The 17,609-nt window shown below is 43.5% G+C and overlaps 1 protein-coding gene and 1 pseudogene across 7 annotated transcripts in view; one reads left to right on the forward strand and one right to left on the reverse strand.

Annotated features, from left to right (window-relative positions):
* ABHD6 (abhydrolase domain containing 6, acylglycerol lipase) overlaps positions 1–17,609 on the reverse strand; it is a 101,947-nt gene that overhangs the window by 14,172 nt on the left and 70,166 nt on the right. For all 7 annotated transcript variants that reach the window (XM_069560558.1, XM_069560557.1, XM_069560552.1 and 4 more), the window contains 2 exons: positions 11,930–12,082; positions 1,219–1,375 (listed from right to left, as the gene is read on the reverse strand). In XM_069560558.1, the coding sequence (XP_069416659.1) occupies positions 1,219–1,375; positions 11,930–12,048 (276 nt within the window). In that variant the 5' untranslated portion in view covers positions 12,049–12,082. The remainder of the gene's footprint in view (positions 1–1,218; positions 1,376–11,929; positions 12,083–17,609) is intronic.
* On the forward strand, positions 1,623–2,176 carry LOC138424776 (histone H2A.Z-like; annotated as a pseudogene).

A 17,609-nucleotide genomic window follows, 5' to 3' on the forward strand; every position in this document is an offset into this window, starting at 1 on the left:
GTGTCTTCCCCTAGCAACATCTGACATGAATAAACACTGCCAGGAGCCTTCCAGAGAGCAGAAGCCCCCACAGTCTAATGTGAGAGGCCTCGGGATGACTGGAAAGGGGAGAGCAGAGGTCGGGGAGCAGCTTGCATCCTTCGCTCTTTCCTGACACCAGTTGGCAGGCCCTACTTCCTTCTTTCCCTCATCCCTCCTATGCTTATCCCAGTCTCGCAGCCACCAACTTGCAACCATTAATACACTGGGTGACTCTGTTCTCCCAGAGCCCCGGTCAGCTCCAGAGCCCACAAGAGTAACACTTCTCCTAAGAATCATATATGATCGCCCTATGATCTTCACTCTTTTTTTTTTTACATTAGGATCTAATTCCTTAGGTATTTTTATCCTAAACACCTTCTTCCATTTAAATATATGCCACATTTAACCAGGAATTTGAGATATATCAGCTATCAATAAACAACTAACCAGTTATATGAAAGATGAAGAGGAAGTCAGAGGTTCATTAAAGCACAATGACTGTCCTCATACTGAACTCTGGAAATAAGAAACTAGGGGATGTGTGAGCCTTTTCGTCCTAATGTAGAGCATGCTTGGGATTAGTCAGGTCCTGCTTGAGGTGGGAGCCTGGGGTCCTTCTCTGCCAGACCTCTCCCAGCCCCTATCTTTACCAGCTGTTCACTTTTACCAACTAAAGCAAGCTGACACAACCAAATAAACCAGGACAGAAAGTGAGTGATTTGAGAAACCATCCCAGAAAGCTGTCAGATCAAGACTGCTTCTCTAAAGGGCTAAGGAAAAGAGAAAGCAGAAATGGAAGGAAGAGAGGAAGAGGAGATGGGGAGAGAGAAGGAGAAGCAGAAAAGGGAAGAAGAGGGGAAGCCTGGAGTATACAGAAATGACTTTTCAAAACCTGGCCTTTGATAGTCATGACAGTCCGAATATGAAGCAGAGTATCAGAAACTTTCCAAAGAAATAGTCATAAGGTGAAATCGTTGGTGAGGCACTGATTTCATAAATAACATCAGCTCAGTAAGTTCTGTCTGATAAAAGGATCTGAATAATACACTACACTAGTTTAGGGTGCTTTGAGCCATTATACCAGGTTCCCTCTGCTTTCTACCACTCCTGATGACATCATATTCAAGTAGAACCCCCTCTCTTCTTTTTTTTTTACTGAGTGACACCCACTGAGGAGGGAGGGCTCTAGCACCCCACCTTGACCATGCTGAGCCACATGTCCTTGTGGGCAGAGAACCCGTGGAGCATAAGGATGGAAGGTTTGTGGCCAGGCCTGCCGCGGAAGGAGTAGCAGAACTGATAGTCTCCGTGGCGCACATAGCGGACCTGCATGCCCAGCGTCCTCCGCCAGTACCTGGGGACGGAAAACACAGGCAAAATCAAAGTCAGCGAGCGCCAGAGAACCAGCTTCGGGAGGCGGACTCTGTACAGCTTTACTTCGAAGTAAGAGCAACGATTCTCCCAGCCCTCGTCCTCTACACAGTCACCCTTGAGGACCACTAAGTCAGGCCATTCCAGAAAGTACCTTACGTGAATATTCTGGTATAAATGTTTCTAAGCACACTATCAGAAAGGGAAAAGGGGACATTTTCTTAAGAAGCATGACATGCAATAACCCTCTGTTAATAAGTATTTTTAGTAGTTTGAATCGCAGGGCAAAGAAGGCTGGTGGTAGGGCTCAGTTGAGTTTCAGGAGAATTCAAAACAGCTGGTGGTAGGGCTGGGAAGGACTCTGGAGAGGCCAAGACAAAGTTGGTTTCCCCTTGCGGAGAGCTGGCTGGCAGCTCCTGGTGGGCCATGTTCACTGATGCCTGAAATCTGGGCCGAGCAGCCGTGGACTTGCGGGCCTGAGTGCCGCAGGGCGCAGTGCAGCTGGCCTGGAAGACCTTACCACAGAGATACTTTAATTGGTAGGAAATGCATCAAAAGACTTAAAGATAAAGTGTGTGCCCTCTTGCCACCTGCAACTTGCTATTTATTTGTGGAGATGAGTAATCAGACTCTGTCATCAAGGCTGCCATTGCTGGTGGAGGGGTTACTCCACACCCACACATCCCTGCATGGGAAGAGAGGACAACCGGAGACTGACCGGGAGATGTCTGAATTCCTTGTTGTCTCAGGACTCCACACACCTCACAGCTGTCGCCTTGAGTGATTCCAGTGACTGCCTCTCTGTGAGAAACACATTTGCCTGTTTGTGATTCTATCTGAGCAAGCTGATTTCAACCAAAATCTCTGCATTTGAGTCTTAGCCTTATTTATTTATCTACTCTTGGAAATTTGTTTTCACTGGGACACAGGGGATGGGTTGTGAAACAGCTCCATGGGCCTGACCTTTCGGTGAAACATCCATTCTAGTCTTCCTGGGACAGCTCTTAGGAACTTTCTCATCCCTTGCAGCTGATGCTCTTGCTGGCAGCAGCCTCTTCAGGTCCACTGGTTACAGTTCCTCCCTGGAGGAGAATCTCCCCCTTTTTCTTGGGGATACTCTTGTTTCCTGACCCTTCAGGGTCACTAACTGGTTCCTCTATTGGGAAAGATCTCTTCCTCTTGGAAGACTTCCACCACCAGCTGTCTCTTCAAGATCACTACTAACCAGCTCCTCCTTGGAAGAGGATTTCTTTTCCTTGGGTTTGGAGAAAGACACAGATGACTCCTCCATTGTAGTCTCCCGACGGGCCTCCTGAGGCTTCCACTTTCTTCTTTTTCGGTCTTGCGCTCGTCTGCTGGCACTCCTCCTGAGCATTGCTGCAGTTTTCCAAATATGTGAGGGGAACTGTAACCAGCCCTTCTTTTTCTTCTTCAAGCATTTCTTCTCCTGCTTCTCCAGCTCCCTAGTAATCTCAGCATCAGCTTCCTCTGCCTGAACAATTGTCTCTATCACAACATCCAGATTCCTGCAGGGCACCTCTTCAGTCTCATAGAAGGACAGCTGCTCCTCAACTTGCTCTTGAAGTTTCTCCAGAAATACAGCTGAGGGCACCTCAGAGAAGCAATCAGTTTATAAGGTGATACAGTATTTGTCTCCCAGGTATTGGGAGATGTGGCCTTTGCTTTTGATGGCTGCCTGGCCAATGAATGTGGAGTGGAAGATGAGGCCATATTTTGGGGTGTTATCCCTTGTCTTCAGGGCTCTGGAAACTTGGTCCCTTTCCTGGGTCCAGGGAATCACTTACAGACCAGGGCTGGCCAAACAGAATCTTTCTCATATTTAGTGATACTGTGATTTCAAAGAAGCTGATTGTTCTCAAGAAGTGGATTTTAATTGACAAAAAATTAAACCACAAAAAAGTGTGGATTTTCATTGTGATGCAGAATTTATGGTAACACACATTTGATTTTGCAGAGACATTATTTCCACTATGGTACATAATCTCAATAGAAGTCATATGCCCTCCTCTGCCTTGCACTCCAAATTTATTTTTCCTACAGACTTTGGGAGTAAGAACTTGTTTCTTAAGAATTATCTCATCTGTTCTCTGGTTTTACTCCTTACAACATATGGCAGTTGGTTGAAAGCCCAGCTTCTCTGGGTTACATAAGACTTGGCAGTGCTGGAGTTTGGCCTGGAAATGATTTCAATATGAAATTACCATCTAAAGAAATTGAACACTCTATATGAAGAATCCTCCAAGATGCAAGATAATTAATTCAATCAGAGATTGACTTTGTGGTATACTTCGTACCAAAGAGGTAGCCAAGATATGCAATAGCAAATAGCCTAAGTGGATCAGCTTTAACCCCTTTGTATAAAATAAAGGGAGAGGGAGAGGAAGATAAATATTTATAGTTACTTGTACTTGCATACAAAAAGCGTGGGATCATATACAAGATGCTATTAAGATGAGTATCTGGAGCGGAGGTATGAAATACTCTTGACAGGTAGGTGGAGAGGGAATAATGGTGGGAGGGAGATTTATCATGTTCTTTTTAGTACTTTTTCAATGAATATGTTGCCTACTCAAAACATTAAAGATACAATAAAACTGGCTAGCTTAACAGCTCTCTTTATGACAAAATATGCATATTTCAAAGTTCTAAGTCATGACATGGTAACATGAATTTGTTCACTCATTTATATCCCAGCTCATTCATTTTTTGGCTATATGATCATGAAACTCAATTTCCTCATCTACAATATGGAAAACTATTGCATTCTACTGAGGACATGGTTAAGACTAAAAGAGATAATAAAAATTTTTTTTAATGAGATAAGCCGTTACAGTTTTGCTCAATGCCCAACACACAGGAAGTAGCCAATAAATGGCACTTTCAGTATTATATAAAAAAGATTCTATTCTTCAAATATACCATTTGCCAAAATTCAAGGGAAAAACATGGAAAATTTTGTAACACATATGACAGCCATATAAGTGGAATCATATAATATCTGTTCTTTGGTGACTGGATTATTTCACTTAGCATAATGCTTTCAAAGTTCATCCGTTTTCTGCACTACATCAGAATTTTTTTGCTTTGTAAGGTTGAATAATATCCCACTGTATGTATATAACACATCTTGTTTATCATTTATCGGTTGATGGACATTTGGATTATTTCCATTCTGTTGGCAATTATGAATAACACTGCTATGTACATTGGTAAATAAGGATCTGTTTGAGTCCTTGCTTTCAATACTTTGATGTATATACCCAGAAGTAGAGTAGTTGGATCATACAGTAATTCTGATGGTGCTCCCTCAGTGGCTCAGTGGTGTAGGAGAATCTGCCTGCAAGCCAGGAGATCCAGGTTCGATCCCTGGGTTGGGAACATCTCCTAGAGAAGGAAACGGCAACCCTCTCCAGTATTCTTGCCTGGGAAATCCTGAGGACAGAGGAGCCTGGCGGGCTGCAGTCCATGAGGTTGCAAGCAACTGGACATGACTGAGTGCGCGCACGCACACACAGAGAGTAATTCTGTGTTAAACTTTCCGAGGAACCCCTAAACTTCTGCATGGTAGTTATACCACTTTACATTTCTACCAGCAAAGCGCAAGGGTTCCAACTTCTCTACATACTCACCAAAACTTGCTATTTTTCATTTTTTTTTAAACTAACACCTATCCTAATGTGTGTGTAAGGTATCACTGAGGTTTTGATTTGCATGTTCCCTAATAACAAGGATGTTGAATAGTCATTTCTTTTTATAGAGATGCAGTTTATATACCCTAAAATTCACCCTTTTAAATGGTACAACGGATAGTTTTTAGTGTTCATAAAGTTATACAACCATCACCATTAATCCTGGAACATTTCCGTCAAAAAGAAACTCAACTACCCACTTAAAAAGCAGTTAAAATGGTAAATTTTGTATTGTGTATATTTTACAACAATAAAAAAAGAGAAAGAAATCCATACCCATTATCACTCACTTCCCATCTCCCTCCCCTTGCGCCTCCGGGCATCCACCAGCTCGGAGTCTCTATGGATTCTACACATTTTCTATAAATAGGTCTATTCAATATGTGGCCTTTTGTGTCTGATATATTTTACTTAACATGTTTTCAAGTTCATCCATTATAGAACGTATCAGTACTTCATTCCTTTTTTTTTTATTATTTTAAAAAATGATTACAGGATTTTCTATTAAATGGTAGTAACTGATACAGAATTCTGTCATTTTCTGTTGACCCATCATGATACAATGGGATTAAGCAAATAACAGTTATATATCCACAATAGTAAAAGATGCTCAGTTTTCACAATCAATAGCCAGACAAAAAATAAAAGATAATTACAGTTGCAAGCCATAATGGAAACATGGTTAACCTAACTATATAAAATACTTACATACAATTTGGGGGGTTAAGTAGAGTGGTCTGTTAAGTAGAAGTGCATATGTACACAGGTTTTCACCTGCCCAGCCAGTCTACATCTTTTAGTTGGTGCATTTAATGTGTTTACACATAAGCTTACTCCTTGGAAGGAAAGTTATGACCAACCTAGACAGCATATTCGGAGAAGGCGATGGCATTCCACTCCAGTACTCTTGCTTGGAAAATCCCATGGACGGAGGAGCCTGGTAGGCTCCAGTCCGTGGGGTCACAAAGAGTCGGACACGACTGAGGGACTTCACCTTCACTTTTCACTTTCATGCATTGGAGAAGGAAATGGCAACCCACTCCAGTGTTCTTGCCTGGAGAATCCCAGGGACGGAGGAGCTTGGTGGGCTGCCGTCTATGGGGTCGCACAGAGTCAGACATGATTGAAGCGACTTAGCAGCAGCAGACAGCATATTAAAAAGCAGAGACATTACTTTGCGAACAAAGGTCCATCTAGTCAAGGCCATCGTTTTCCCAGTAGTCATGTGTGGATGTAAGAGTTGGACTATAAAGAAAGCTGAGCACCGAAGAACTGATGCTCTTGAACTGTGGTGTTGGAGAAGACTCTTGAGAGTCCCTTGGACTGCAAGGAGATCCAACCAGTCCATCCTAAAGGAGATCAGTCCTGGGTGTTCATTGGAAGGACTGATGCTGAAGCTGAAACTCCAATACTTTGGCCACCTTATGCGAAGAGCTGATTCATTTGAAAAGATCCTGATGCTAGGAAAGATTGAGGGCAGCAGGAGAAGGGGACGACAGAGGATGAGATGGTTGGATGGCATCACCGACTCGATGGACATGAGTTTGGGTAGGCTCCAGGAGTTGGTGATGGACAGGGAGGCCTGGCGTGCTGTGGTTCATGGGGTTGCAAAGAGTCAGACATGACTGAACGACTGAACTGGACTGAACGACTGAACTGGACTGAACTGATAAGGTAACTATCAATGTGTATGATCCTATTGCCATTTTCTTAATTGTTCTGGGTTTATTTTGTGTAGGTCTTTTCCTTCTCTTCCTGCCTAGAGAAGTTCCTTTAGCATTTTTAATAAAGCTGGTTTGGTGGCGCTGAATTCTCTTAACTGTTGCTTTTCTGGAAAGTTTTTGATTTCTCAATAGAAACTCTACAAGCCAGAAGGGTGTGATATATTTAAAGTGATCAAAGGGAAGAATATACAACCATGAATACTCTACCTAGCAAGACTCTCATTCATATTTGATGGAGAAATCAAAAGTATTTCATTCCTTTTTCAGGCTAAATAATATTCCATTGTACGGATAGGTCACATTTGTTTATCCATTTATCTGTTGACAGACAGTTGTTTCCACCTCTCAGCTCTTAGGGATAATGCCATTATGAACATACATATATCAGTTTTCCTGTGGATATATGTTTTCTGTTCTCCTGAGTGTTTTCAATTCACCTAAGAGTAGAATTTCTGGGCCATATAGCAGCTTTTTTAAAAAAAAAAAACAACCTTTTTTAACCTTTTGAGGAATTCCCAGATTGTATTCCAAAATGCCTGCATCATTTCCCATTCCCACTAGCAAAATATGAGGGACCCAATTTCTCCACATTCTTCACTGTTGTTTTTTAGAGTAACTTTCCACAGAAGTATAAAGAATATAGAAAGGCACACATATTATAAGTGTACAGCCTGATGAATCTGCACAAAGTGGATGAGCCCACCATCTGCTGCCCAGATCAGGGTCTAGACTACAGCCAGCATCACAGATGCTTTACCTCCTAAAGGTGACCACTAGCTCCCCTTCAAACAAGAGGGTTTTACATGCTATAGGACTTTATCATACAGTAAGTTATTTGTATTTGACTACTTCCACTTGATATTATGTTTGTAAGGATCATTCATGTTGTAAAATATAGCACTATTTCTTTCCTTATGGTAAATGGTATCAGTAAAAGACTTTAAATGTTCTATTTGTTTGTTGCTATGAAATAAGAATAAAACTGATTTTTTAAAATACTTCGCCATGTTGACTAATGCAAGATTTTGGACTTTCTTTATCTCAAGCCAAGAGTCCTGAAATATCTTTATTTATTTATTCATTCTTAAATTTATTTTTAATCCCACTGTATAGCATGTGGAATATTAGTTCCTGGACCAGGGATCAAACCCATGTCCTCTGCAGTGGAAGCACAGAGTCTTAACCACTGGACTGCCAGGGAAATCCCTGTTAACTTATCTTGTATTTAGCAATCTTGCCAAATTCACTTTTTAATTCTAATAAATAATCCACAGATATCATTATTATTTCAGACTTTCAATGTATACAATCAAATCATCTGAAACATCAGTTTATTTCTTTTTTTCTAATTCTTATCCGCTTCTTTCTTAAGTATATGATTTCTTGATTGCACAACTGAGTTTCTTTGGGAAAACAAAAATCTTTTAAAATGTTAGTTTTTTCATCCCGTGAACAGTGTTGACAGTTTATACAATGAAAACCAGAGTGGCCCCTGATGTCACCCACAGTGGCGACGGCATCCTCAGCATGGCTCTCTGTGGACTCTCTCGGCCAAGCACGTGGTGCCTCCTGAAGGAGCAACCACAGTCCCCATCACTGTGGGACTGTGCCAGCCACCCTCCAGGGACACTTAGACCCAGAGAGAGCTGTTGCCAAGACTGGCTGTGGCCCACTGGGGACACTGCTGCTGAGCCCCAAGGAGCTCAGGAGACCCACAGGGAAGTCCAGGGACAGAGGGAACCTGAGAGGCCCTCCTCACACCCGCATGCTTGCTCAGCAGGGAGGCTCAGAGTCTTTGGGATGCCCAGCTACCTCTGCGGGCTCCTCTGGTGGCTCAGCAGTAAAGAGTCCACCTGCAATGAAGGAGTCACAGGAGACCGTATTCGATCCATGGGTAGGGAAGATCCCCTGGAGGAGGGCATGGCAACCCACTCCAGTATTCTTGCCTGGAAAACCCCATGCACAGAGGAGCCTGGCAGGCCACAGTCCAGGGGGTCACAAAGACTCGGACACGACTGAGCGACTAAGCAGCAACAACAGCAGTTACCCGCGCTGCCTGCTGTTCCTGTTCATGCTGCGATCCTGAAAATTAACTAAACTAGGCCAGGTCTGCAGGGGGAGCCTACAGGCGGCTGTCACGGGCAGCTGAGTGGCTGAAGGCCTTTGGAGGAGTAGCTGTGGTTAAGGGACATGGGGACTGACACAAAGCTGCTCATCCTATGACAATCACTATGTCAGGGTCACTCACGGTGAGGTGACTTGAAGGAGATAGGCTGTGCGTCTCGGTGGGGTCGGGGGAGCCACTCACAAGAATCTGGGCAGCTCTCTGCAGTGGTATTACAGGTTCTAATACTATAATCACAGCCCCCATGCCACAACACTACCCGGCATAATCCGCAAGGATTTCCAGGATTTTCACCCGACAGCCAACTGGGGTTTCTTCTTAGCCTGTGTGGCTGAGTTCATGAAATAAAGAGCATTGTGTTCATCCTCCAGCTACAGCTCTGAGTGGAGTGACAGGCCGGGGCAGGCTTTACAGTCACATGCGTCTGTGGGGTGAAATAAAGGGCTGAGTGTTCTCTGTGGGGCCCCTCTGAATTTCGGTGGTATTACTTGTTAATAGAATCTGCCTGCAATACGGGAGACCTGGGTTTGATCCCTGGGTTGGGAAGATCCCCTGGAGAAGGGAAAAGCTACCCACTCTAGTATTCTGGCCTGGAGAATTCCATGGACTGTATAGTCCATGAGGTCACAAAGAGTCGATCACGACTGAGTGACTTTCACTTCACTGAACTTCACTTGTTAATAAAAGTGAATTCTATGTGATGAGGCATTCTTCATAATAGCCAAAAAGTGGAACCAACACAAATGTCCATTTGGATGAATCACATGCAGTGTAAACCACACCATGGACCACTATTCAGTCATCACAATGAATGAAGTACAGATACATGCTGCAGCACGGGTGAGCCTTGAAAAGTGCAAGAAGCCAAACACAAAAATGTCACCAACAGGAAAACCCAAAGAGACAGATTACTAGTTGCCAAGGGATGAAGAGAGAAAACAGGGAGTACCTGTTAACAGGTATGGGGGTTCTTGTGAGGGGAGATGAGAATGTTCTCAATTAGATGGTGGCAATTCACAATACTGTGAATATATAAAAACCAATTAAATGTATGCTTTAAAATGGTGAAGTCTAAACCACGAGTTTTAACTCAAAAAAGTCAATTATTTGCAATGACATTAATTTTCTCTTGAAAGATCAAGCATCTAAATTATTCTAACAGTCCTAAAGCTCTCTCCATGATGGCCTGAGGAACTTGGGGGTGGGGGACTGTGCAGCACAGAGGCTGGTTTCCATGTGTGGTTGGTAGAAAAAGCCTTTGGGTGGGACAATCACATCTCTGTTTGCAGCCACCTCCACGGTTATGGGACACATCACGGAGCTGCGCTCTCTGCTTCACTTTGACTTAAGAAAAATGGAATTTGTGTGTGTAGGTCCACGGTGCCTCTGCAGGACTGAGGGGGGCACACCACTCTGGTCTCTCCACGTCAGGGGTCCCATAGGCGTCTTGGCCCCACAGCACTCCTGCTGTGCTGGAGTGCTGCAAAGGCAATGGCCTCTAAGCAGCCAGAGTCTTAGCTTCATCAACACAGAGGTGGGTCTTAGGTAACCCACTAAAGGAGTCATCACCTCCCCACAAAAGAGTGTGAAAGATGAAAGCTCCCTTCTGTTCAATTAGCTTCTTTTCAAGGATCAGAGCCTGGCTGGCAGGCGGAAAATTCCACACTCTAATGAAACAAAAGGGAGCCAGATGGGAGGGCGGATAAAGGGCAGAAGCACAGTTTCCCTGCCTTCTTCCTTAGGGGCTCAGAAGGTAGCCCTATGTTCCAGAAGTCCTGGTTAAATCTCAGTACGCTTCCCTATGGCACAGAGAAGAACCAGGTTGATTTGAGTACTTCCGTCATCATGGGATGAATTCATGGCCGTGTGAGGGGTGATTTTCTCTAGTAAATGGACTGTGGCATGAAAAGTTACTGAAGCATGTCATGAGAAATTCTCTCTCTTTTCAACCATAAACCTGCTTTTATCAAAGGAGAAAAGCTCTGCAGCTCTCACATCTCTCAGCTTTTGTAACAAAGAGAAAGGAGTCAGTCCTTGGCAGGCAATGGTATCTAGGCTAGAATTCATGAACAGAGTGTAAAGCATTGTGCTCATTTTTACTTTTTATATTAATTTATTGTTTGTGGCAAGGATGGCAAGCTTTCCACTAAAGGTAGTGATATTTATGTCACTCAGAAATTAATGTAAGATTTTGTTTTAAAGTCATTTACTCTAAAGAAAACACAAAAGAAAACTAGAGGTGGTGTGCAAGAAGCACACGGCAAGAAGCGTGAAAATGATTTAAGAATGACAGAAGTTTTGGAAACTTTTTTTCCTGTCACTTTACTAATGAACACTTTTAGACAAATCAAAAAACATTCTGTCCTACCCAAGCCATGTTCGTGATTCTGGTGTTTCTAACTCATTTTTCAGTGACTATCACTGTACCTGTCAAAACATCACTGGATCAGAATCCAATGACCAAGAAAAACCAAATGCCTTCCTACAAATGCACACAGAATCAGTGACTTCAGGAGAGAGAGTGGTCTCCTGAGCAAAGACACCATTGGAATCCTGGAAGAATTTACCTGGTGAGAAGCTACCAGTAACAATTCTTCAGGAACATTCCCAACATTCCAAAAAGGACACCTTTCAACTTTTCTGCAAGTTTGAAATGAGTGCTCAGCCACTCAGTCACGTCCGACTCTGCGACCCCATGGATTGTAGCCTGTCAGGCTCCTCTGTTTATGGGATTTTCCAGGCAAGAATACTGGAGTAGGCTGCCATTTTCTCCTCCAGGGGATCCTTCCAACCCAGGATCAAACCCATGTCTCTTATGTTTCCTGCATTGCAGGGAGGGTCCTTACCACTAGCGCCACCTGGGAAGCCCCCACGTCCGGAATATTTCATGATAAATGTTGAACAGTCACAACCACAAAGCAAAGAAAGCAGTGTGATCATGATACCCTTGAAAATTTTGAACTGTAAAATGAACTTACCAGTAATAGATTCTTATCAGGGCTGAAGGCCACAGGAGAAATGAGGCTACGAATGCCAGGATCGGAAGGGCCAGCGTCCCGCCCGCGATCACAAACATATTAACCACGTCAAGATCCATCCTGCTCTTTAGGTCTGGCTTATACCTAGAGGGGCTGAAAAGAGAGACAGTACTGGAACTCTATCTCAGGAGACATGGTGAAGAAGCAAGGTGGAAGTGAGAAGTGAATGACCCAGAATGAAGAGAAGCATCAGGAGGAAAAAAGTGTACGTAATGAGGAATCCTTGAGATGATCCTGGATATTTTTTTAAGCTATGAAGGAAATTTTAAGAACAATTGGGGAAATTGGAGTAAGGACTGGTTATTAGACAATATTATTAGATCAGTGACTGCAGTGATGAAGTTGTGGTTATGTTTATATGTAAGAAAACATCCTTGTTCATAGCATTTGCTGAAGAAAATATTAAGGGATAAAACATAGTAATATCTGCTACTCACTTTTAAAAGTTGAGGAAGAAAAAATGTATATATGTGTTTGTGTGTGTGTGTGTGTAGAGAAGGGAGAAATAAAGTAAAGGTGGTGAAATGTACTGGTGAACCCAACTGTAACCTTCAACTTTCCTATTAGGTTTGCAGTTTTTAAAAATTAAAAGTTAGAGATGGATAGAAGACCTGAAAGACAGAGAGAGAGAGAAAGAAATAAAAATAACACACGTGCACATGAATGCCTATCTATATATAGAATATCACTGGAAGGTATACATGAAACCAGTAACAGCAGTTGCATCTGAGGGGGGGAATCAGGCAGCTGGGAGTCAGGGATAGAGGGAAACTTGCTTTTCACAGTCAACCTTTTAAAATCTTTTGGTTATCATGTACATGCCTGAAGTGAAGTGTTAGTTGCTCAGTTGTGTCCGACTCTTTGTGACCCCATGGACTGTGCCCGCCAAGCTCCTCTGTCCATGGGATTCTTCAGGCAAGATTACTGGAGTGGGGTGCCAATACTTTCTCCAGGGGATCTTCTCAACCCAGGGATCAAACCTGGGTCTCCTGCATTGCATGCAGATTTTTTACTGTCTGAGCCACCAGGGAAGCCCTATTCATATATGGGCTATTCAAAAATAAGTAATACACAATAAAAATTTAGGAGGGAACACGTCAACATCAGAGCTTCCAGTGCACTTTCTGATGTCCTCCCAAAGACTTGGAGGACACGTGTGCAGGCTAGAATGGGAGCCCCAGGAGGGCAGGGATTGTATCCCCAGCATCCAGACTGGGGCCTGACCCATTTCCATGGGCTCTAGAAGTCACCTGTCAATTAGAGATCCCCACCCAGTTCTGTCTCATGAACAACATGGTTTATTTTCCATAGAATTTAAAAAGTATTTCAAGTTCCGTCATCCTCCCCAATAGAGAAGACAACGCCTGCTAGGATCTGTGGTCAGGTGTGGCCCTTTGTCACCTGAGGACTCAGTTACTTGTGTTAAGTGTGCATCTCACTAACATAAAAAGGACTCTTCTTCAAGAAAAAGCACACATCTAGCAAATCATGGTCTCCTTTATATCTCCTGTGAAACAGAGAGCTCTGCCCCATACACCTCTATCAACTGATGTGTACTTCAATTGTATAACGATTTCATGATGGCACAGTATGACCTCAAGACCACTGAGTGTGGGGGTCAGCCAACTTCTTCTGTAAAAGGCAGATGATACATAGTTCAGCGTTGTGGGTCATAGGTCTCTGTCATAATTACTCAAGCTGCCTTTGCCGTGAGACAGCAGCCGTACAACATGAAATGAATGAGTATGACCATATCCCAGTAAGATTTTATTGTAAAAAACAGGCCTCAGGTTGTAATTTGCTAACCCTTGACACAGTATATCAAACAGGCATGGTGAGAGCTTTATCCACTATTAAAAATCACTGCAGATGGTGATTGCAGCCATGAAATTAAAAGATGCTCCTTGGAAGCATCTACTCCTTGGAAGGAAAGTTATGACCAACCTAGATAGCATATTCAAAAGCAGAGACATTACTTTGCCAACCAAGGCCTGTCTAGTCAAGGTTATGGTTTTTCCAGTGGTCATGTATGGATGTGAGAGTTGGACTGTGAAGAAAGCTGAGCGCTGAAGAATTGATGCTTTTGAACTGTGGTGTTGGAGAAGACTCTTGAGAGTCCCTTGGACTGCAAGGAGATCCAACCAGTCCATCCTAAGTGTTGAGGCTGAAACTCCAAAACTTTGGCCACCTCATGTGAAGAGTTGACTCATTGGAAAAGACTCTGATGCTGGGAGGGACTGGGGGCAGCAGGAGAAGGGGACGACAGAGGATGAGATGGCTAGATGGTATCACCAACTTGACGGACATGAGTGTGGGTAAACTCCAGGAGTTGGTGATGGACAGGGAGGCCTGGCGTGCTGCAATTCATGGGGTCACAAAGAGTTGGACACGACTGAGTGACTGACCTGAACTGAACTGAATAGGCTGAGGCAACAAAGGCACAGAGAGGCTGAGTAACAGATTACTGACTTGGACCCACTCTCTTTGCTCCTAACTCCACACTCTCTGACCATTTTGTGTGTGTGTGTGTGTGTGTGTGTGTGGCCTTTCCTCAGATTTTGTAACATCTTTGCTGTTAAATAACCACATTCATCGCTCCAGATTTCTTCATGAAGATGTGATGTCTCCATTTAGATGTTTGGTCTCTTGTGAGAAGCTTGGTGAAACAAGCTCCTTAGTCCAGAGCGGGAGGCAGAGGCATCTGCAGATAGTCCTTCCAGTTCCACACACACTCTATCTGGGGACAGCCCCGAGTCCACAGCAATGAAAGCTGCTGCCTTCTCAGTGGCACCAGCACTGTCTGTGTCTCTGGTTCAACCCTCCCCTCAGTTTCTCAGTCACTGTAAACAGCTTTTTCAAGCCCACTTATAGCACTCACTGGCCTCGTTCTCTTCCTAGAACCAGAGCTCCTTGAGGATAGGAATAATGCTACATGGGTGTTCTCAGTGCCTAGAATAGCACAGGACTCAAATAAGGTACAAATGAATTAATAACAGTCAAAGTTACAAAGTGGGTTCAATCCTGTTTGTTTTAGGGACAGCCATCCCCAATGATGTTGACTATTTTCTCTTTCAATAATTACAAAACACCCAAGAGGAGTCACCTATTTAATGCTGGGTACAATTTATGATGTTAAAAAGGCCTCACTGTCAAGGGGTAAGCAAATTTATGGCAGAGTGAAGGGAATTTTACAGATCTGCTTGAAGACTGTGGGTCACAAAACAGTTGATGAAGATGGGGGCTGTCAGATTCAAGAGGACTTTTCTTCATCACATAAGAGTGCTGAGAGTCACCATGAATTCTGATTCCTGAGCCGCAGGAAGTTAATTACATGATGCTCTTTTAGACTAGGAATTAGAACATTTTATGCCCAAAGCCATATTATGTCACCAACTCTGACACTGGAGATGGGAGCCCCAACCTGAAGGCATGATCATCAAAAAGAAACCTCATTAAAACAAACAAACAAACAAACCTCACGGCATTCATCAGTGCCTGCTACAGATGTCACAGTCAGTTTGGGGGAAGGTTCGATCTGGCTCCATTCTGCATTCAATGGTAGAATAAAGTCTTTGCTAAGGAGATTTTGCAGAGCAGCATCAATTTAACAGGTCTTGGACTTATTACAGAGAATCCTGCGCACTTTCCCTGATGAGGTCAAATACAGCCAGGCCCTGAGTGAAGACACTAATGTTTTCTGAGGTGTCTATACAGGTCTGGCTATTATTCCTACCTCTATGACATCTTTCATCTGACAAAGGACTTGTCTTTAAAAAGGCAGCTGCCTAGAAAAAAAATTAAACATCAACAAAAAAGGCAGCTGCCTACCCTGCTGGGGTTTGTTCACAGGAAGCTCTATGTGCCCAAAGGGGAAGCTGCGCACAGAAAAACTGAAGCCTTATGAGCCTGGAATCACCAATGACGGAACATCAACTAATGGGTAGAACATGGGGTGTCGCTAAGCACAGGGCTCACGCAGCAGACGCTCACAAGATGACTCCAGGCAGCAGAGTGCTCAGGCTATCTGACACCAGGCGACACTCCCATTCAACCTGAGAAAGTCATCTTTGTTTTCAGTTCTTTTCCCACCTTGCTTAGGTCAAAAAGAAACTCAGGGTGGTTATTAAATAGCTATCTAACCCCTGAGCCTCCTGCAGGGAACAGTACCTAGCTATTTAATAACACTGTTTTTTTGTGTTGATTTTTATGAATATTTTCAATTTATAGTAGTGATGCAAATTAATTTAAAAGGAGGAACTAATTTAAAGAAAAATGCCAACTAGGTGATACATGGATCTGGTGAACATCTTGGTGGTGACAGATGAATGGCTGCCAGGTAGATGTGAGTGATGGACAGGTTGGGGGTGGGGCACTCAGGCTGGCCCTTCCACACACTGACTGTGAGACCTTGGTTTCCTCATCTAATAATGAGAACATTCACCCAAAACACTTTTTCTGTCTTTTCCTACTCTGGTAACTTAAAACACTTCTGAAATTATGCCAGATAACTGAAGACTAGGATCTGGCTTGCCTAGCAGAAGAATCTTGATCCCTGTTACATTTTCCCTGGAACCTGAAACAGTATCTGGGAAATATTAATACTTGGTGCTTGGTAATGTCTGAGTGTTTGATAATGCTTGAATAGACTGAAAAAGAAAAATGCACCCATTTTACATATCTGGTGTATCAGGTGAGGCTCCCAACACTTAAAGACAGTGACTCTAGCAGCTCTGCAGCACAGTCTGAAATGAGGGACATCAGGAAGGAGAGCCCACCTTTATGGCAAGAGGGAGGGTAACACACTCTCAGCCAGAGACCTGGGCTTGCCACATGGCCTTCCCCTGGTATCATCTAAGCTGTGCATTTGGGGCCTTTATCTCTGAATGCAGGGACAAAGATTAATCAGACTCAGATAAGACTCAAGTTCCCAAGTTTAGTCTGGGGTGAGAGGTTAGATGTAATGCGTCACAGTTGTCTTTTAACATACTCACTGACCTTTAAAACCCGTCCTTCTGAGTTCTGACACGTTAAATCTTAAGATATAAAGCAAAATTCCAAACAGAATATAAAACAGTTTCACAGAATCTTGCCTTTTCCTAGACATTTACTCATAGTCCATCAGACTTGACAAACTAACGTCCTGGTCTCTTCAAAAAGAGGATTATTTTGTAAAAACTATAGCAAAAATACTTTAGCCACCAGATGCGAAGTACTGACTCACTGGAAAAGACCCTGATGCTGGGAAAGCTTGAAGGCAGGAAGAGAAGTCCCCTGAAAGAGGATGACATGGTTGGATGGCATCACCAACTCAAAGGACGTGAGTTTGAGCAAGTTCCAGGAGTTGGTGATAGACAGGGAAGCCTGGTGTGCTGCAGCCCATGGGGTCGCAAAGAGTTGGAACATGACTGAGCGATTGAACAACCACAAAATAGCAAAAATAATGACCATGGCCATGCCCACCGCAGCCAAAGACAGAGAAGCAACGGCCTCCAGTACTGAGTGACCATCGCACGCCAGGCTCTGTGCAGATGGTTCCTAGACAGCCTCTCACGTTACCCCCACAGTGCTGGGAGCAGGAAGCCCTTCTCCACCTTCACATGGAGGAATAAAGACTAAAGAA

The sequence above is a fragment of the Ovis canadensis genome, chromosome 19, assembly GCF_042477335.2.
Source record: "Ovis canadensis isolate MfBH-ARS-UI-01 breed Bighorn chromosome 19, ARS-UI_OviCan_v2, whole genome shotgun sequence".
In the NCBI taxonomy this organism is placed as follows: Eukaryota; Metazoa; Chordata; class Mammalia; order Artiodactyla; family Bovidae; genus Ovis; species Ovis canadensis.